This window comes from Schistocerca piceifrons, chromosome 4, assembly GCF_021461385.2.
Source record: "Schistocerca piceifrons isolate TAMUIC-IGC-003096 chromosome 4, iqSchPice1.1, whole genome shotgun sequence".
NCBI classification, from domain to species: Eukaryota; Metazoa; Arthropoda; class Insecta; order Orthoptera; family Acrididae; genus Schistocerca; species Schistocerca piceifrons.
The window spans coordinates 747,426,079-747,448,095 of NC_060141.1; the positions used below are offsets into that span (position 1 = coordinate 747,426,079).

Sequence of the window (22,017 nt, forward strand, 5' to 3'; positions counted from 1 at the left end):
GTGTGTGTGTGTGTGTTTGTGTTTGTGTTTTCCCCTGCTGTCACTTGGTGAGTAGAATTTTTATCTATCCATTTACGTTGGCAATTTCATTTGGGGTATGTGGAAGGTATGGGTATGTGGAAGGTACATTAGCATATGTGTTCTTATTTTGCAAATATTTATTGTTTATTATTGTGTTCTTATATGCTCCACATCCTACAGGATCTTCTCACTATGGATCAATTGCAACGAAAAGTACCTCTAATCTAATCTAATCTAACCTTTACAGTAATGTATTTGGAGGATATCCTGTTTGGAGGGTGCACAGAACCAATACTACTTCAGGGACAGTCGAAGGAATTTTAGCCATGCAGCACATATGTGAACTGTCTAGGAACTTATGTTTGAGCCAGAATGTTGTAGAAACTGGTAGAACAATCAGAAAACTAATCTGGATGAGTAGGGGTAAAAAGGTCTTGTTTTAAAATTATCACTACAGAAAATCAGAGGTATCATGCAGAATCTGTTTGGTGCATTATATATGGTGAAAGGGACATTTCTTTACTGTTTTTGAGAAGGCTCAATTAATGTGGAACTAAATGAAGTGACACAGGAAGTTAGTTTGTGAGCTGAAAGAAATGGAGTCAGTAATACAGACAACTATGCCTTTACTGAATTGGTTATCATTCAAAAAGATACATTTGGCATGAATACAAATGCTGTGGATGGAGTAGAATTTTGTTTGGAAACAATAGCAACAGTTGAAATATGATTACTAGCAATTTGTCATGTGGTTGGTATATACTGAGATACAAAGCAGGAAATCACTGAGACAGCCATCAGCACCAGGGAAAATGTTGTGAGGTATACAGGGTGTGTCATAGTCAGTTGTGTAAACACATGCAGTTGAAAATATACAAGACTGGAAGCAAAAATATCTTAGCAAACATAGGCTCCAAAGCATGTAACTTCAGAACTATGAGTACTACTTCATCTACGCTACTGAGCAACACGTCTCTTCTATGGAATAAGTGCTCATAGCTCTTAAGATATGCACTTTAAAGCCCACGTTTACTGGACATTTTTTCTTGTTTTGACCATGGTACCTGCTCCCAAATTATGGAAAATGAAGAGCTTGCAGTACAAGACATTTGTTTCACAGAACTGAAGATGAACAAATGTTCCTATATCTTAAGGTAGGCGTTTTAGAGCCCATCTTAACTGAAACTCTTTTGCTTCTAGCATTGTGTACTTTCATCTGTGTTGTTTATGCCGTTAATTATAATACACCCTATTGAAAAGGACCGAGCATGTCTTGTGTCTGAAACTACAGTAAGAAGTTGTACGAAGTGCAGCAATTTAGTTTCACTGTACATCTAAAGGTTAGTAGCTGCTGGTTCATATATTTTTGTTGCAGGAGTTCATAGAAGTAAAATTCCACGTGACTGATGTCAGATAAGCAGAATTATCATCAAAAATAATCAACAATGAGGATAGCATATTAAAATGATTCTGTGCAATATCATTTTATATCTAAAAAATTAAGAGCATAGGGAATTTTACTAACTAAATATTATACATGTAAGTGTACTTTACTAGCAAAATAATACTTAGTACTGATTGTATCTTATTATTGTTTTAGCCATTTGCACTTCTGTCTGCAGCATTTCAATACGACGCATCATTTCCTTCATCAATTTGTGTGAATTTTGTTATGTTTGCAAATGGTATTCGATCGATGGGTACTTCGAGACACTATCAGTTTATTGAAGACTGTGAAGCCGGGAAGGTATGTACTATTTTGGGAAAAAAACTGTCCCTTATGTGTGAATTGTGATAATTTATTGTTTTTTTTATTTTTTTTTTTATTTCAAATGTTAGTTAGAATTATGACAGGAGACATTATCGAAGCTAAGAAAAAAGAAACTAGATTGTACGTTGGTCAGAAAACTGTTTAATGTTATTACTAAGTCATTTGTTACTTTAAAAGGATTGGCTAAAATTGTCACAGTGACAAAATTTCAGAGAGAGTATTTAGCATTTTGAGAAACTTGTATGTAAAGGCCTAGTTAACTTTTCACGTGACTTCTGCACTCTTTGAATAACTGTGCTAAATACAAGCATACATGTTAAATCTATTGTTGATTTGAGGTTATTAATTCTCAAAATGTGTTGTTTCAATACAACTAGCCAGAGGGAAACAATGTTCATATATACTTATAAAAATTAGTGATTATGAAGTGAAGTTTCAACCAGTGTGAAAATGAAAACCAGAAGTTACAGATTACCAGTATCCAAATAGTCACATTTAGAAATTACTGTGGTAATGGTGTGAAAATAAACAGCACATAACTAGCTTTTTCTGGCAGTCTTTACACAAGTTCAAAAACATATTTTTACATTGATTTTTATTACTGTAGGATAATGACTAACACAGGGGAATCATACAAAAATACCATCATTTCACTATTGGACAGACTCCCATATGGATGACATAATAATAAGCATCCCTGGCATAGAGAAACAACTGAAAAATTTGAGAGCAAATAAATCACCAGGTCCAGATGGAATTCCAATTTGGTTTTACAAAGAATACTCTACAGCTTTGACCCCTCACTTAGCTTGCATTGATCGTAACTCTGTTACCCAGCACAAAGTCCCAAGCAATTGGAAAAAAGCACAGGTGACTCCCCTATACAGGGTGAGTCACTAACTATTGCCACCTAGAATAACTCTGAAAGCACGATAGTGGCTGAAAAGTGTGTTGGACAAGTGTTGCATGGGACAACGGGGGCCATAATATGACATTGGTTTTTTTATGCTAGATGGGGTCACGTCAGAGATATGAAGGTCAACTTTGTTTTTTTTAATGGGATGGTATAGTTTGGTACTTATTTTCTGATAATGGCTATCAAGACAAATCCAGTGATGTGTAACAGTAAGGTCTTTGAAGGTCAGCGAAGGTCAAAAAGGTAGCATGAACGTGCATTTACAGAAGGTGTTCGAAGTGATGACCATTGGTATCAATGCAGTACTGCAATCTTCTTATCAGGGATTGAGTGGTATTCCTTATCACTTCAGTGCTTATCAAAGCATATGCTCTGACAATTCTCTCTCATATATCGTGCAAATCGTAAGTATTCACCAAATATGGCATATCCATCTAACATGCCATTGACACATAAACACCATTCAATGCTTTCGCAATGCAATACTAATAGGAGTGGTAAGACTAGTATTGTTGAATCAAGCAAATGTGAATGATGTATTCCTTTGAAAAACAAGTCGATATGCTTCTCATTTATGGAGAATGCCAATGAACTACAGAGAGAGCTAGAGACTTAAATGCTGAAAGATATGCACAACGTACTCACCCTACATGTTGTACATTTAAATATGTGTATGGTAAAGGAGAAAGAAAACTGGCGTTCTATGGATCAGAGCGTGGAATGTCAGATCCCTTAATCAGGCAGGTAGGTTAGAAAATTTAAAAAGGGAAATGGATAGGTTAAAGTTAGATATAGTGGGAATTAGTGCAGTTCAGTGGCAGGAGGAACAAGAGTTTTGGTCAGGTGAATACAAGGTTATAAATACAAAATCAAATAGGGGTAATGCAGGAGTAAGTTTAATAATGAATAAAAAGATATGAGTGCAGGCAAGCGTAGTGAACACATTATTGTGGCCAAGATAGAGACGAAGCTGACATCTACTACAGTAGTACAAGTTTCTATGCCAACTAGCCCTTCAGATGACGAAGAAATGGATGAAATGTATGATGAGATAAAAGAAATTATTCAGAAAGTGAAGGGAGATGAAAATTTAATAGTAGGCAAAGGAAGAGAAGGAAACATAGTAGGAGAATATGTACTGGGGTAAGAAATGAAAGAGGAAGCCACCTGGTAGAATTTTGCACAGAACATAACTTAATCATAGCTAACACTTGGTTCAAGAATCATGAAAGAAGGTTGTGTACATGGAAGAAGCCTGGAGATACTAGAAGGTATCAGATAGATTATATAATGGTAAGACAGAGATTTAGGATGCAGGTTTTAAATTGTAAGACATTTCCAGGGGCAGATGTGGACTCTGACCACAATCTATTGGTTATGAACTGTAGATTAAAACTGAAGAAACTGCAAAAAGGTGGGAATTTAAGGAGATGGGACCTGAATAAACTGACTAAACCAGAGATTGTACAGAGTTTCAGGGAGAGCATAGGGGAACAATTGACAGGAATGGGGGAAAGTAATACAGTAGAAGATGAATGGGTAGCTTTGGGGGATGAAGTAGTGAAGGCAGCAGAGGATCAAGTAGGTAAAAAGATGAGGGCTAGTAGAAATCCTTGGGTAACAGTAGAAATATTGAATTTAATTGATGAAAGGAGAAAATATAAAATTGCGGTAAATGAAACAGGCAAAAAGGAATGCAAATGTCTCAAAAATGAGACCGACAGGTAGAGCAAAACGGCTAAGCAGGGATGGCTAGAGGACAAATGGAAGGATGTAGAGGCTTATCTCACTAGGGGTAAGATAGATACTGCCCACAGGAAAATTAGAGAGACCTTTGGAGAAAAGAGAACCACTTGCATGAATATCAAGAGCTCAGATGGAAACCCAGTTCTAAGCAAAGAAGGGAAACCAGAAAGGTGGAAGGAGTATATAGAGGGCCTGTACAAGGGTGATGTACTTGAGGACAATATTATGGAAATGGAAGAGGATGTAGATGAAGATGAAGTGGGAGATATGATACTGTGCGAAGAGTTTGACAGAGCACTGAAAGACCTAAGTCAAAACAAGGCCCCGGGAGTAGACAACATTCCATTAGAACTACGGACAGCCTTGGGAGAGCCAGTCCTGACAAAACTCTACCATCTGATCAGCAAGATGTATGAGACAGGCGAAATACCCTCAGACTTCAAGAAGAATATAATAATTCAAATCCCAAAGAAAGCAGGTGTTAACAGATGTAAAAAGTACCGAACTATCAGTTTAATAAGTCATGGCTGCAAAATACTAACACGAATTATTTACAGACGAATGGAAAAACTGGTAGAAGCTGACCTTGGGGAAAATCAGTTTGGATTCTGTAGAAATATTGGAACAACTAAGGCAATACTGACCCTACGACTTATCTTAGAAGCTAGATTAAGGAAAGGCAAACCTACGTTTCTAACATTTGTAGACTTAGAGAAAGCTTTTGACAATGTTGACCGGAATACTCTCTTTCAAATTCTGAATGTGGCAGGGGTAAAATACAGGGAGCGAAAGGCTATTTACAATTTGTACAGAAACCAGATGGCAGTTATAAGAGTCGAGGGACATGAAAGGGAAGCCGTGATTGGCAAGGGAGTGAGACAGGGTTGTAGCCTATCCATGATGTTATTCAATCTGTATATTGAGCAAGCAGTAAAGGAAACAAAAGAAAAATTTGGAGTAGGTATTAAAATCCTGGGAGAAGAAATAAAAACTTTGAGGTTCACCGATGACATTGTAATTCTGTCAGAGACAGCAAAGGACTTGGAAGAGCAGTTGAATGGAATGGACAGTGTCTTGAAAGGAGAATATAAGATGAACATCAACAGAAGCAAAATGAGGATAATGGAATGTAGTCGAAATAAGTCGGGTGATGCTGAGGGAATTAGATTAGGAAATGAGACACTTAAAGCAGTTTTGCTATTTGGGGAGCAAAATAACTGATGATGGTCGAAGTAAAGAGGATATGAAATGTAGCCTGGCAGTGGCATACAAAGTGTTTCTGAAGAAGAGAAATTTGTTAACGTCGAGTATAGATTTATGTGTCAGGAAGTCGTTCCTGATCACATTTGTATGGAAGTGAAACATGGATGATAAATAGCTTAGACAATAAGAGAATAGAAGCTTTTGAAATGTGGTGCTACAGAAGAATGCTGAAGATTAGATGGGTAGATCACATAACTAATGTGGAGGTATTGAATAGAACTGGGGAGAAGAGGAGTTTGTGGCACAACTTGACCAGAAGAAGGGACCAGTTGGTAGGACATGTTCTGAGGCATCAAGGGATCACCAATTTAGTATTGGAGGGTAGCATGGAGGGTAAAAATCATAGAGGGAGACTAAGAGATGAATACACTAAGCAGATTCAGAAGGATGTATGTTGCAGATGGGAGATGAAGGAGCTTGCACAGGATAGAGTAGCACGGTGAGCTGCATCAAACCAGTCTCAGGACTGAAGACCACAACAACAACAATATGATAAATTGAGAACAACTGGAATTTTAACACATCGTAAACATATCCGGCAAAGGAAATTTACTAATGAGGAAACAGAAAATTGGACTCTTGCCACTATGGTTTGAGATCTTTGTTTTAATTTGCATCAAACTGCAAGGAAGTGTGGCATGAACGAGAGTAGTGTTGTTCGTGTTCTGCATCGCTATAAATATCATCCTTACCATACCAGTCTCCATGAAGAATTTACTGGTACGGATTGTATACATCACATTGAATTCTGCCGATGGGCTCAACTGCAGATTCAGAGGGATGACACATTTATTAATTTGATTTTATTTACTAATGAGGCTATGTTCAAGAACCAGGAAATGTTAATTTGCATAACATGCATTATTGGGCAACTGAAAATCCATGTTGGCTGTGGCAAGTTGCACACCAAAAACTGTGATCAGTGAATGGGTGGTGTGGGGTTCTGGAGGACAGAATTATAGGCCCCTATTTCATAGAAGGAAATCTTAATGGTAGGAAGTACACCACATTCATGCAAGAAACATTAAGTGTGTTATTGGAAGAAATACCTAATACAGTATGTGGTATGAACAAGATGGAAGTCAGGCAAATTTTTTGCTGATGGCTAGTAATGAGTTGCAGACACAATTCCTAAATCATTGGACTGGATTTTGTCTTGTGGAGATTCATAAAAGATATTGTTTATAAAGATGTTTGAACTACACCTGAAGATATGCGAGAGAGAATTGTCAGAGCATGTGCTTTGATAAGTGCCAATGTGGTAAGGAATACCACTCAATCCATGATTGGAAGATTACAGTACTGCATTGATACCAATGTTCATCACTTTGAAAACATTCTGTAAATGGACATTCATTCTGGCTTTGTAACCTTCATTGACCTTCAAAGGCCATACTGTTACACATTATTGGATTCATCTCAATAGTCACTATCAGAAAATAAGTACCAAACTATAGCATCCCATTTTAAAAACAAAGTTGACCTTCATATCTCTGAAGCAACCCCACCTAGCAAAAACAAAACTTCATATTATGGCCCCCTTTTCCCCATGTAACTTTTGTCCCACATACTTTTCAGCTCCTGTCATACTTTCAGAGTTATTCTTGGTGGCAATAGTTAGTGACTCACCCTGTACAAGAAGAATAAGAGAACAGACCAACAAAACTTACAAACCAATATCCATAACTTCAGTTTGCTGCAGAATGCTTGAGCATATTCTCAGTTTGAATATAATAAATTTCTTGACAATAAGAAGCTTATTCTACAAATCAACACAGTTTTAGAAAGCATCACTCACGCAAAACTCAGCTTCCCATTTTCTCACATCATATACTATTAACAGTGGATAAAGGGCAACAGGCTGATTCCATATTTCTAGATTTCCAGAAAGCATTTGACATGGTGCACTATTGCAGACTGTTAACAAAGGTATGAGCATATGGAATAAGTTCACATATTCAAGTGCCTCAAAGACTTCTTAAGTAATAGAACCCAGTATGTTGTCCTCAATGGTTAGTGTTCATCAGAGGCTTGGGTATCGTCAGGAGTGTCTCAGTGAACTGCCATAGGACCACTATTGTTCTCTATATACATAAATAACTTGGTGGACAGGGTGGACAGGAAGTTGCAGTTGTTTGCTGATGATGCTGTGGAGTACGGTTAGGTGTCGAAGTTGAGTGGCTGTTGGAAGATGACTGGGTGTTGTGTGATGTCGTTAGGTTAGTTAGGTTTAAGTAGTTCTAAGTTCTAGGGGACTTATGACCATAGATGTTAAGTCCCATAGTGCTCAGAGCAATTTTTTTGTCGGAAGTTGTGTAAGAATGTAAGTTAATGCAGATGGTTAAGGAGAACAAACCTGTAATGTTCGGATATAGTATTAGTAGTGTCCTGCTTGACACAGTAATATCATTTAAATATCGGGGCATAACATTGTAAAGTGATATGATATGCAATGAGAATGTGAGAACTATGGTAGGTTAGGTGAATGGTTGACTTTCGTGTGTTGGAAGAATTTTAGAAAAGTGTGATTCACATGTAAAGGAGACTGCTTATAGGACATTGATGTGATATATTCTTCAATACTGCTCGACGGTTTGGGATCCATACCATGTCAGACTGAAGGAAGACATCAAAGCAGTTCAGAGGTGGGCCACTAGATTTGTTATTGGTAGGCTCAAACAACATGTAAGTGTTGCAGAAATGCTTTGGGAACTCATATGGGAATCCCTGGAGGGAAAGCGATGTTCTTCTGAAGGCACACTGTCGAGAAAATTTTGAGAACCGGCATTTGGAGCTGATTGCCAAACAGTTCTACTGCTGCCAACACAAGCTATGTGTAAGGACTGCAGAGATAAGATACAAGAAGTTAGGGCTCATATAGAGGCATACAGACAGTTGTTCCCTGTATTTGCGAGTGGAACAGGAGAGGGAATGACTAGCAGTGGTATATGGTACCCTCCACCACATACTGTATGGTGCCTTGTGGAGTATCTGTGTAGATGTAGATGTAGATGAAGATGACTGGAGAATGAACATGGGATGATAAATACATCAGACATTTCACTTTCAAAATCTATTAGATTTCATACTTTCCTTTGTTCATAGTATGAAGATTTTACTGAGAGAAGATTCTTGCAGCTGTCACCTCCTACCACACAAAGTGCAGTGGATGATCTCATCTGGTTATGTCGTAGACCACTGCTGCTCCAGTACACATTTGTTTTATTAGGAAAATGAACTTACTTGTGTTAACGTAAGCCTAATAACATTTTTTTATGAAAGAAATTCACAAGGGCACATAAATGTGCGGATAGCAAATGACTCAATAGCAAACTTACGGCACTAATATAAAGAAAAGCTCTATATTATTTATAGATAGTTATGAGCACTGGTTGAGCTATTGTGCCTAGTAATGGAAACACCCAAATGGAAATAACTGATTCAGTCAGTTGTACTTTTATGTATCAGTTGGATTATTATTGATTTTATTCTTGCAAGCGAAACCATACTGCTGAAGCAACCAAATGTAAACAATGTATACATTCTGTTGTAGGTTTTCATATTGACTGGATTATACATTCTTGCTTTTCAAGTGAAACCAGTCTCTAGTTTGTCTAGTAGTTAACCATATATTTCTTCTTTCAACTGAACCTTCTCTTTAGTTATTGACAGGAGCTTATAGCGGCGATTAAGCAGACATGAAATAATGACAACATTGTGGTAGGTCAGGTAGAGAAAACTTAAACACAAGTTAAGAAGAAGAAGAAGATCTGGACTTTTCTCATGGAAGAGAAAGAAAAGTAAGTCAGCATCAGGAAGGCTTACCAATGTGCAAATGGACATGTCGCTGTACTTATTCCCATAGTAACCAGATATAGAGGAGAAATTTGACAGCTTTTTGGAACAAGTACCATGACTCCACACTATTTATATCTGATGCTGCCTTAAAGTATTTTGTGCTTTTCTGGCACTTCAACCCTCTCAGAGTGTGTTCTTTTCAGAACTGGACAAGTCTGGATGGAAACGAGGAAACAATTGCAGTCGAAGAACATGGATAAGATGGTGTAAATAATCTTGGTCCCTGGTAACCTAGCTGTTGAGTGGCTCTAAAACAAACACACACACACACACACACACACACACACACACACACACACACACACACACACACACACACACACACACTCTCTCTCTCTCTCTCTCTCTCTCTCTCTCTCTCTCTCACACACACACACACACACACACACACACACACCTGCGATTTGGTTAAAATTGTTGAGACTTCTCTTGTAACTGAAATGAGTTAAAATAATATTTTGTGTTTTATGAAATAAAATAAAACTACATTAAAAACTCAGTGACTCAAGTTTTTATCGTTCCCCTTAATCTAATTAACTAAAATGTGTTTGTATCCATAAATACATCAAACAGGTACATTCTCAGCTAATTAGAACAAAGGTGTATGATGATGTAACATAATTCAGCTCAATAATTTTGATGTATTACTCTAGAAGTGTGGCAGCAGGGTAATGTACCTGCTTTCAGTGCATCAGACTTGGAGGGGCGAAAGCTGCCTCAGGTGTCAAGAGTGGCTTCTGCCAGCTGCACTGAGTATGGACTGAATGGTGGAGTGATTAACCAACAGTTACATGAAACATAAACACTTACAACAGGATAAATGTATCCTTTTAATAATATTCAAAAACACAAACACACACATGTTTCAACACACATAAAAACCATTTGGAGCTTAAGTTATGTTGTGTTGTCTAGATTTTTGCATTTTAATTACTGTAAACAGTTGCAAAGTTTGGAATTCATAAATATGGTTTTTTTTTTTTTTTTTTTTTTTTTTGCTTAAAAAACAACAAATAATTGTGAAAGTGAATCTGTTATATCGGTAAATCAAATGAAAACAAACCCTTAACTATTAAGTAAATTTAAATGTGAATAGTAGAAATCATATGACTGGATAAAGAGTGAGCCTCAAAATAAATTCAGTGTAATATACAGTATCTGCAAGGAAGGTTCTTGTTCTGAAACTATATTAATTTAAAAAGCTCAAAGAAAACTAATGAATGATGACAAATATTTTTCACCCAAAATACAAGTTACACTATATGGTCAAAAGCAAGTGATAAAGTCACCAAACAATGTAAAAAATGTATCCCATGTGTTTTCTGTTTAAATTGCCTCAGCATTTACCAAAATAGAGTAGTTGGTGATGGGTGCAAACTGTTGGGATGAAAGAGGCAGAGCTTCAATAAATTTAAATTAAAAATTAATTATTCATTTATGTAAACATAAATTTACCATTTGCACCAGATATTAAACTTCGAGATCCAACAAAAATTGACGTTTAACAGTAGAAGTATGAAAATTTGTATTTAATTAAAGAACTACATAAATTTTTGAAATACCTCATTTTTAGAAATATACTTCTTATTTACCTTCTTCTTGGAAGAAGATGAGCTATTTATCCCCAAAATAGTTGGAAATCCTAGCTGTGGCTCTTGTATAACCCAAAAGCAGAATAAGTATGTCAGGGAAAACACCCCTACATCTACATTTACATCATTTCTCTTAATTCACAATTAAGTGCTTGGCAGCTGCGTCATAGAACCACTTTCAGGCTATTTCTTGACTGTTCCACTCCTGAATAGCACATTGCAAAAGTGAATACCTAAATCTTTCTGTACTGGCTCAGATATCTCTTATATTATTACAGTGGTTATTTCCCCCATTTAGGTGGGCTTCAACAAAATATTTTCATATTCAGAAGAGAAAGTTGGTGATTGAATTTCTGTGCAAAAACTCTCGCTTCAATGGAAAAGCTTTTGTTTAAATGTTTTCCACCACAACTGGCATATCATATCCATGACCCTCCTTACATCTACATCTACATAGATACTCCAGAAGCTGCTGCACCGTATGTTGCGGGGGGTTTACGGTGCTCTACTACTAGTCATTCGTTCCCTCCCCTGTTCCAGTGGAAAGTGACTGTCTATATGCCTCCATATGAACACTCATTTCTCGTATCTTATCTTCGTGGTCCTTATGTGCAATGTATGTTGGCGACAGCAGAATCATTCAGAAGTCAGCTTCCAATGTCAGTTCTCTAAATTTTCTCAATAGTGTTCCTCTCGAAAAGAATGTCATCTTGCCTCCATGGATTCCCATTTGATTTCACTAAACATCTCTGTAGCAAATGTGTCTTGTTTGAACCTATTGATCTGGAAGTCCACCTCTGAATTGCTTTGATGTCTTCCTTCAATTGGCCCAGGTACAGGTCCCAAACACTCAAGCAGTATTCAAGAATAGGTCACACCAGTACCTCATATGCGGTCTCCTTTACATGTGATCCATACTTTTCTAAAATTCTCCAAACGCACCAAAGACAACCATTCGCCTTCGCTACCACGTTTCTCGCATATTCATTCAATTTCATATCACTTTGTGTTATGCCCAGATATTTAAATGATCTGGCTGTGTCAAGCAGGACACTATTAATACTGTATCTGAGCATTACAGGTTTGTTCTTCCTACTCATCTGCATTAACTTACATTTTTCCACATTTAGAGCTAGCTGCCATTCATGACACCAACTGGAAATTTTGTCTAAGTAATCTTGTATCTTCCTACAGTCATTCAACTTTGCCACCTTACCATACATCATAGCATCATCAGTAGACAACTAAAAATTGCTGTCTACCCTGACCATCAAATAATTTATGTATATAGAGAACAACAGTGGTCCTGTCACACTTCATTGGGACAATCCTGATGATACCCTTGTCTCCGATGAACACTCACCATTGAGGACAACATACTGGGTTCTGTTATTTAAGAAGTCTTCAAGGTACTCACATAGGCCTATGTGAACTTATTCCATAAGCTCATACCCTTGTTAACAGCCTGAAATGGGGCACTGTGTCAAATGCATTCCAGACATATAGAAATATAGAATTAGCCTGTTACTCTTCATCCATAGTTCATTGTATATCATGTGAGAAAAGGGAAAGCTGAGTTTGGCATGAACAATGCTTTCTAAAACCATGCTGATTCAGCTTATGAGGCTCAAGGAAGTTTATTATATTTGAACTAAGAATATGTTCAAGGTTTCTGCAGCAAACCAAAGTTACGGATATTGATCTGTAATTTTGTGGGTCCTTTCTTTTATCCTTTTTATGTACAGGAGTCACCTGCACTTTTTCCAGTTGCATGGGATTTTGTGCTGGGTGAGAGATTCACAATAAATTCAAGTTAGGTAAAGGGCCAATGCCACTGAGTACTCTTTGTTAAACCGAATTGGGATTCCATCTGGACCTGGTGATTTATTTGCTTTCAAATCTCTCAGCTCTTTCTCTATGCCAGGGATGCTTATTAGTGCGCCATTCATATGGGAGTCTATTCAGTGGTCAAATGATGACATGTCTATATGATTCTCTTGTGTGGACAATTTCTTGAACATGAAATTTAAAACTTTAGCTTTCCTTTTGCTATCTTCAACTGCCACACCAGACTGGTCAACAAGGGACTGAATGGAAGCCTTAGACTCAATTAGCAATTTTACATATGACCAGAATTTTCTCAGGTTATCTGCCAGATCTTTTGCTAAGACATGATGGTGGTAATTGTTGTATGCTCTCCACATAGATGTTTTCACAGATGCACAAAGGTCTACTAACATTGTTTGTTGTTATTTGTGCATTCTCTTTTGAACTGTGAGTGCACCATCCTCTGCTTCCTCAGCATCTTACACAGTTTTTTATTAAACCCTGGTGGGTCTTTTCCATCCCTTATCCATTTACTATTCACTACTTGTCCATTGCATGATTTACAATCAGTTTAAACTTTGCCCATAATTCTTCTGTGGCCATCATTCTGAAACTAAATGATTGCAGCTTATTGTCCAAGTGAGATACTGACAACTGCATATCTGCTCTTTCTAGTAGAAACACTCTCCTAGCCCTCTTGACTGATTTATTAACTTTCGTAACCATAGTTGCTATTTAATTTAATTTAATCATATGGTTAGGGCCCCCCATCGGGCAGGCAGTTTGCCAGGTGCCAGTCTTTCAATTTGATGCCACTTCGGTGACCTGCAGTCAATGAGGATGATAGGATGCTTAGGAGGACAGCACAACACCCAGTCCCTGGGTGGAGAAAATTCCCTGACCCAGCTGGGAATCGAACCTGGGCACAGAGGATTATCAATTCATCATGCTGACCATTCAGCTACTGGGGGGGACATAGTTCCTATGATGACATCATGATGACTAATCCCAATTTCTGTACTGATGCCATCGGTAAGGTCCAAGACACTTTCTTTACATGTTGGATGCCAAGTAGCTGCTCAAGATAGTTTTCAGAAAATGTGTTCAAAAGTACTTCACAAGAAGTCTGTCTGTACCCCGTGCAATGAATCCATGCATGTCCCAGTCCGTACTCTGTTGGTTAAAGCCACCACCAACTAGTATTGCATGATTTAGATATTTATGCACAACTGACCATAAACTTTCTTTGAATGACTCTAGCACTGTCACAGCAAACTCGGGTGACCAGTAAAAACATCTACCAATTAACTTGCTTTCACACAGACCTATTATGCATGACCAGTTAACTTCACTATCACACTCAGTTTCAGTCTCAGTAGAGACTGCAATGAACGCTACCTTCTATGGCGCCCAATCTCTCTTTCTGATAAACATTCCAGGTTTCACTAAATGTCTCAGAGCTTTTTGCTTCAGGTTTTATCCAGCTCTCAGTCCCAAGAATAATTTGAGGTAAAGAACTTTCATGGAGGGCTGTAAATTTGGGAACTTAGTTACAAATACTTTGACAATTTACTGATAAAATTTTTTGCAGTTGAACTGTCTTTACTCTGAACATGGTCTGATTTCCCTATACGCGTATCGACTGGTGAGTGTTCATGAGAGTATCTCAAACTACCAGCTAGCCTAAGAAACTCCCATGTGCACTCCACAAGTACTCTGTTACCTGAGTAGCTGCTTGCTTTGTGTAGTGCACCCCTGACCTATCAAAGGGATTCCCACAATAAGACAGGTCTAGAAATCTGCAACCAATACTGTCACAGAGTCAAGGAAGCCATTGGTTGATAACCTCCACTTGGCTTCAAACCAAAGGACCCCAATTAGGTTTTGGAACAATGTTGCAAATTGTTAGCTCTGGCCCTACTTTTCAATAATACATTAGCAGCAATAATCATATTTCCAATAAACTTTTATGTACCCCTGTCAGTGAGTGTGAAAGACATTAGCCAGTGTTACTACCTCTAAACTGCCAGCACTAGAGACCAATTCAAAGTGCAAAGGCTTAGCCCTAATCTAAGGCAGACAGAGGCATGAAGCATTATGGCAAGGAGGCCAGACACACGTCAGGCTGCCTGCAAGTGCTCGGTTGCCATGGTAACCATGACTTCACTACTAGGAACAGAAGAGGAGGTACAGGCTGCCTTAGCTGTGTTGACATGCACTTGTGTGAAACAGGAGGCCAGCAGCTGTGGTACTGCCTCTTTAGGTTTCTCTTACATTTGTTGTCCCGTGTGCTGTGAAATTAATGAACCCCAGTCTTGTAGAAGTACTGATGTAACACTTTCGAATGAGGACATCATTACTTCCTTTCAGGAGCTTTCGCTTTCAAGGAGATGTGAAACTGAAAGAAATTAAATTCTGAAGAAAGGACATCCAACACCAGAATTACATGAACACTTTAAGGTCTGGGACTTAGTACGACATTCTAGCACACGAGACTGGGGTTTTCTGTCGTTTTTCAAAAAATCGTAATTCAGGAACGGTTAGAGATAAATCATAACAGTTTTTTTTTCATTTTTACCACTGTAACTTAAACTTTACAATGAAGTAACACATTATAGTTACCGACTTTGCTTAAATTTACACTGTTATCATGAGCTTATAGCTGAAACAAGGAAAATAAAAAAGTCTTATAGTAGGATTTATTGTTGGTAGAAAGAATATGGCACTGGATTATGTTTTATAAAAACAAAATGAAAGGTAGTTATTTTAAAAAATTACAATGCACAACTAAATTACATTACATTTTTTATAAATAATTTCTATACGTAATTGGCTTTCATATGAAATAGTTCAAAGCATTCTGGCATTCACAGCGCGACATCACACATTGCACAATAATACGTTGTATCTTTCCTCTTCCACTTTCCAGTTTCTTTCTTAGCCCTGTCACCACACACTTTGCACAATCTGCATGGCCTCACTTTGTTGTCAGTTGGAGGAATTTTTCTTCCAAAATGATGCCCAGTTAGTCTGTCGCCTACAGTTGAAGGGTTCACTCCTACTTGTTCCTCCCTTGCCATCATGGCCAGTTTTTCTCCAATCACAGACATGAATTTATGCAGAGAACATGGTTGTCTGTGTGACATTTTATACATTATGTAACTGTTTACTATTCCCCAAATGAAAAGATGGAAGAAAAGCTTCTTCCACCATTTCATACTTTTCTTTTTGAAGGGATAGTAAGCAACAAGTTGATCACTTCAATCAACACCTGTCTTGTTTATATTATAATCAAGGACTGCATCAGGCTTGAATTTTTTTATATGGCCCCCTTTAGCCCTGACAGTAATGTCAGATACTGTTGCCCCATGTTTTGAAGACAATACTGCCACATCCCTGGTATCCTTCCACTTACAAGCCATCATATGTGGTCTGTGTCTGAATGTCATTTCACCTTTCTTCAGTACAGCTTTTTTCAAACTCTTAGGCATTTCTTTTCTGTTTAGCATAACAGTGCCAACACTTAAAGTGTCTTTGCTCCATAAGAAGTCAATAACTTTAGGGCTAGTATAAAACCGGTCCATGTAAACAGTGTGACCTTTAGATAAGTAGGGTGAAAGTAGACGTTCAAACAATGGAATAATTGTGAAGTCATCACCTTTGCCTGTGTAAACCTCCATATTTAGAACATAACCAGTGTTTGAGTCACACACAAAGAACAGTTTGATGCCATACTTCTCTGGTTTGTTCTTCATGTTGTTGTTGTTGTTGTTGTTGTTGTTGTTGTCTTCCGTCCTGAGCCTTGTTTGATGCAGCTCTCCATGCTACTCTATCCTGTGCAAGCTTCTTCATCTCCCAGTACTTACTGCAACCTACATCCTTCTGAATCTGCTTAGTGTATTCATCTCTTGGTCTCCCTCTACGATTTTTACCCTCCACGCTGCCCTCCAATGCTAAATTTGTGATCCCTTCATGCCTCAGAACATGTCCTACCAACCTGTCCCTTCTTCTTGTCAAGTTGTGCCACAAACTCCTCTTCTCCCCAGTTCTATTCAAAATCTCCTCATTAGTTATGTGATCTACCCATGTAATCTTCAGCATTCTTCTGTAGCACCACATTTCAAAAGATTTTATTCTCTTCTTGTCCAAACTATTTATCGTCCACGTTTCACTTCCACACATGGCTACACTCCATACAAATACTTTCAGAAACGACTTCCTGACACTTAAATCTATACTCGATGTTAGCAAATTTCTCTTCTTCAGAAACGCTTTCCTTGCCATTGCCAGTCTACATTTTATGTCTCTCTACTTCGATGATCATCAGTTATTTTGCTCCCCAAATAGCAAAACTCCTTTACTACTTTAAGTGTCTCATTTCCTAATCTAATTCCCTCAGCATCACCCGACTTAATTCGACTACATTCCATTATCCTCATTTTGCTTTTGTTGATGTTCATCTTATATCCTCCTTTCAAGACACTGTCCATTCCGTTCAACTGCTCTTCCAAGTCCTTTGCTGTCTCTGACAGAATTACAATGTCATCGGTGAACCTCAAAGTTTTTATTTCTTCTCCATGGATTTTAATATCTACTCTGAATATTTCTTTTGTTTCCTTTACTGCTTGCTCAATATACAGATTGAATAACATCGGGGACAGACTACAACCCTGTCTCACTCCCTTCCCAACCGCTGCTTCCCTTTCATGCCCCTCGACTCTTATAACTGCCATCTGGTTTCTGTTCAAATTGTAAATAGCCTTTCGCTCCCTGTATTTTACCCCTGCCATCTTTAGAATTTGAAAGAGAGTATTCCAGTCAACATTTTCGAAAGCTTTCTCTAAGTCTACAAATGCTAGAAACGTAGGTTTGCCTTTCCTTAATCTATTTTCTAAGATAAGTCATAGGGTCAGTATTGCTTCATGTCTTCCAACATTTCTGCGTAATCCAAACTGATCTTCCCCGAGGTCGGCTTCTACCAGTTTTTCCATTCATTTGTAAAGAATTCGCATTAGTATTTTGCAGCTGTGACTTATTAAACTTGTTCTTCATATAGACTCTAAAATGTATCCTGCCTCTAAAGGCACACATTCCTTCTTCTATTGTCAAATTCTCACTTGGCACTAGCGAGTCTCTGAAGCTCTGCACAAGATAATCAAAATATGGTCTGATTTTATTGTAAGGATCATGATTTGGCTGTCCACATTGTATGTATGTATCATTATTATTTATATGCAGCGTTGCCAAAATTGACTTGAAACGATCTCGGGACATCTGTCTAGCTGCAAATGTGGAGTGAAGAATGGGAGCTGTGGACCAGTAATCTGCTATGGATGTCTTCTTTGCCAGGCACATGTGGATTACTATAGAAAAAAATTTATAAACCTCTGCTAAAGTAACAGGTTTCCAATGCGACCACAAACTATGTTTCTTGATTTGATTGGTACACCTCAAGTTTGCAATGGTATTTGCAGCACACCTGTTTGTTTCTTATTTGACAAGCTTCACCACATTCCTGTTGAAATTGTGTTCAAAAAAGTCAAATTCAGTTGATGTGGCAAGTGGAACTGTAATTCTCAGAACTTCTCCTGTGTTCCTTACAGGAGGTGCAGACACAGGAATGTCATCTCATCCCAAGTCAGCATCGCTGTCTGCCCTGGGTCTTCTCACTTGATGTACTCGACGTGTAGGTTGAGGCTTCGGTTGATGAACTAAAATAACAAAATGAAAGTAGATTTGTAAATTTAGGGTGTCATAATTTTGCTCTAAATCAACAGTATTCTTATTGGTAATGAGAAAGATAAGGTTGAGAATAATTACTGTTTTCAACTTCATGATCAGGAGCAGCTTGCTTTACATGCTGGGGTGTCTCCACACCATCAGTTTGATCTTCAATTTCTGTAAATTAGTTGTATATAGGATTTGCTAACATGTATTGTATTATTTACCTAAATACCTAAACAAGTTATTACATAACACTGGCCAAAATTGTTTACTATTATTACAGTCTACTGATTATTTATAAGCACAGGGAGGGAGGGAGAGCAATTACCATTCTGAAATTCGTGATCTATTGGACGCGTTTCCTGCTGAGATGTCAAGTCAATATCGTTCTGAAGCTCTTCTTCTGTAAATAAATAAGTCATATGTATAACTGGATAAACTTGTATTATCATTATAAGTCTAAAATATATTACTCGAAATACACACAGCAAACGTGTATGAGCAGCCTACTGTTTCTTACATGTTTCAACGTATCACTGTCTAAATTCCAGTAAATATGTTATAATTACCTGTAGTATCTCTATCATCTTCAGAATCATCACTAAGTTCTCCTTCAGAATCTGAATCATTGAACAGAGCATCCAAAATTTCTTCATCTGTAAGTCTTCGTCTACACTGTGACATCTTGCTGCCACTGCTAATTCATGGATGTGAGAGAATCTATAGAAACGAACATTTCTCCAGTTGGTGCTGCTATCTAGCAGATTTTTTGCATAATTAAACCATCAAGCTGTGTAACGGAACACACAAACTGCGAGTATACATTGTAGTTTGTTTTCTATGCATTTTTGTACATCACTGCAGGCACAGCTCGTCGCTCGTCGGCAACGCTCACTACAGGGACTGCGGGCATAGCCCGCAGCTAGACCACAAAGTGTTAGGAAAAATAAGTTCAAAACACATACATTCCAAAGTTTGTGGTATTAACAGCACAAATCATTGTTTTCTAGCACTACAAAAGGAAAATTATTCTGCTGGCAATGTTACCTGTTAAGCACAAGAAAAACTGTATGGTCCTCTGAGGGTTTTGATGATCTAAACAATCTGTTTAGGGATCAGGCATCGCATGCATCTTCTAAAGCTCATCTAAGTAGTTTTATTTTGCACAGATGTGTTTGGTTTAGTGTTCAGTATTTTGGAGCTTCTTAATGAAGATCACAAACTGATGAAAATCAGACAGAACAATGAAGTGAAAGCTAGCAAAGACATTATGAAAATTCTAACTGACATCACAAATCTTTTGTATAGGCAGGAGCTAGTTTTCAGAGATCATAGAGAGACGGAATATTTCTGAATCCCAGAAATTTTGGAACCAGTTTTAAGCTTGCGAAAAGCGGAAACAAAGATTTGAAAGCACACTATGAGATTTTCAAAACCTGTCCAGAGTGAACTGATTGAATGTATAATTGAGTAGATTTGTGAATACATACATTCAAGTTTGGATAGGACCTCATTTTATGTCTGTGTTGTGGATGAAGCAACAGGTATTTCAGATAAGTCACAATACTTTACTGTTGTGAGACTAGTGGACTCCATTGGTGACATCTAAGAACATTTTCTTGGCCTTATGATTTTAGCCAAGCTAGAACTACTGCTGCTTTATTCATTGTGCTGAGTGGCATGTTTCAGAATTATGACATCCACAACAAACTGGTGGCCCAAACTTATGACCCCCTGTGGGTTCGGGGTTTAGAATAGGCCCAAGGTATTCTTGCCTGTTGTATGAGGCAATTAAAAGGAGTCTCCCACTTTGGGGAAGTGACAGTGCTGTCCAAAATGTGCAATGGGTTGGTATTGATTCAGACAGCATCCCCAACTCAGACCCGGGTGTTATTCACCTGCGACAAGCTGGATGATATTCCTAGTTTGCCACTCCCCATAAAAGCCTCAACCCACAGTGAAGTGGACAAATTTATCTTTTGCTGGGAACTGAATGGCTCCAGCAGTCTTCAAGAAAGGGAAAGTAGAATACAATGCTGCGACATATGACCCCAAGTCATTCCCCTCCCTAGTAACACCATGGGAAGACCCTCCCCCACTCCCCCCCCCCCCACCCCCCTGCATGTTTGGGGGTTAAAATAGACCTGAGATATTACTGGCTGTCATAAGAGGTGACTAAAAGGAGTCTCCTACTTTTCGAACCAATAAGTTCAGGTCCCATTTTATGGTTTGACCTTCCACTTTCCAAATTCTGCAGAAGTGCATGCCATTTGGGGAAAGACATCTTATGCAGTACATCAGTTATCCATAGTGCCATTAGATTAGATCTCCTGCACCTCTTATTGTCATATCATTGCATCTCCACCTGCAATTCAACTATTTGAGCGAGGACACATTCCGAAGTACACCATCTTCCATTATCTACTGTCCTCTTTTGCCCCCATGACACTATTGGATTTCTCCACACGCAATATCCAGCACAGTAGCCAGTCTCTTGTGGTGGGGCCATGATGTACCCATTTGCTGGTAGCCCCCTGACAATACAGGGCTCACACTGCTGATGCCTGGGCTTCGAACTCCTCTTGTATGCCGAGGAGTAGATGCCAGTCTTCTTGGGGCATCAGGACTCCTGGCAATGGCCATCGTGCAGGTGGCCTTTGCAGTGGCTGGGTGGCACCTGTGGGGAGAGCCCCTGATAGGAGTGGGTGGATGACCCACAATGAAGCGGACCAAGACATCTTTTGCTGGGGACTGAATGGCCCCAGCAGTCTTTAACAAAGGGAAGGTTGATTACAATCCTGGTAGGCATGACTCTAAATCATTCTCCTCCATAGTATATGTAGGGCTACAGAATGAAGAGAGCCATATTCACCTCATTATTTAGTGTGCAGCAGAACTGGTGGGAACTCCTTTCTGGACACGAAGCCTCTATTTTATGTTGAGCACCTGGAGGACAAGTTTGGGGAAGTGACAGTGCTGTTAAAAATGTGCGGTGAGTTGGTTTTGATTCAGATGCCATCCCCAACCCAGTTCCAGACGTTACTTGCCTGTGACAAGCTGGGTGATATTTTTGTGTTGGTCTCTCCCCATAAAAGCCTCAACATGGTCCAGGGAATTATTTTTCATCATGACTTCCTGTTGCAGTCCGACGATGAGCTACATGCCAATGTGGAATGATAGGATGTTCACTTCATTCAGTGCACCTATAGTGGGCCTAAAGTCAATAGGGTTGCCACTGGTGCCTTCATCTTGGCCTTTGAGGGTGATTCATTACCTGAAAATGTCAAGGTGATGTTATA

General features: G+C 38.5%; 1 protein-coding gene across 3 annotated transcripts in view; it reads left to right on the plus strand.

The window, feature by feature from the left end:
- LOC124795520 (peroxisomal acyl-coenzyme A oxidase 3-like) overlaps positions 1 to 22,017 on the plus strand; it is a 342,519-nt gene that overhangs the window by 112,623 nt on the left and 207,879 nt on the right. For all 3 annotated transcript variants that reach the window (XM_047259589.1, XM_047259591.1, XM_047259590.1), the window contains exon 5: positions 1,622 to 1,768. In XM_047259589.1, the coding sequence (XP_047115545.1) occupies positions 1,622 to 1,768 (147 nt within the window). The remainder of the gene's footprint in view (positions 1 to 1,621; positions 1,769 to 22,017) is intronic.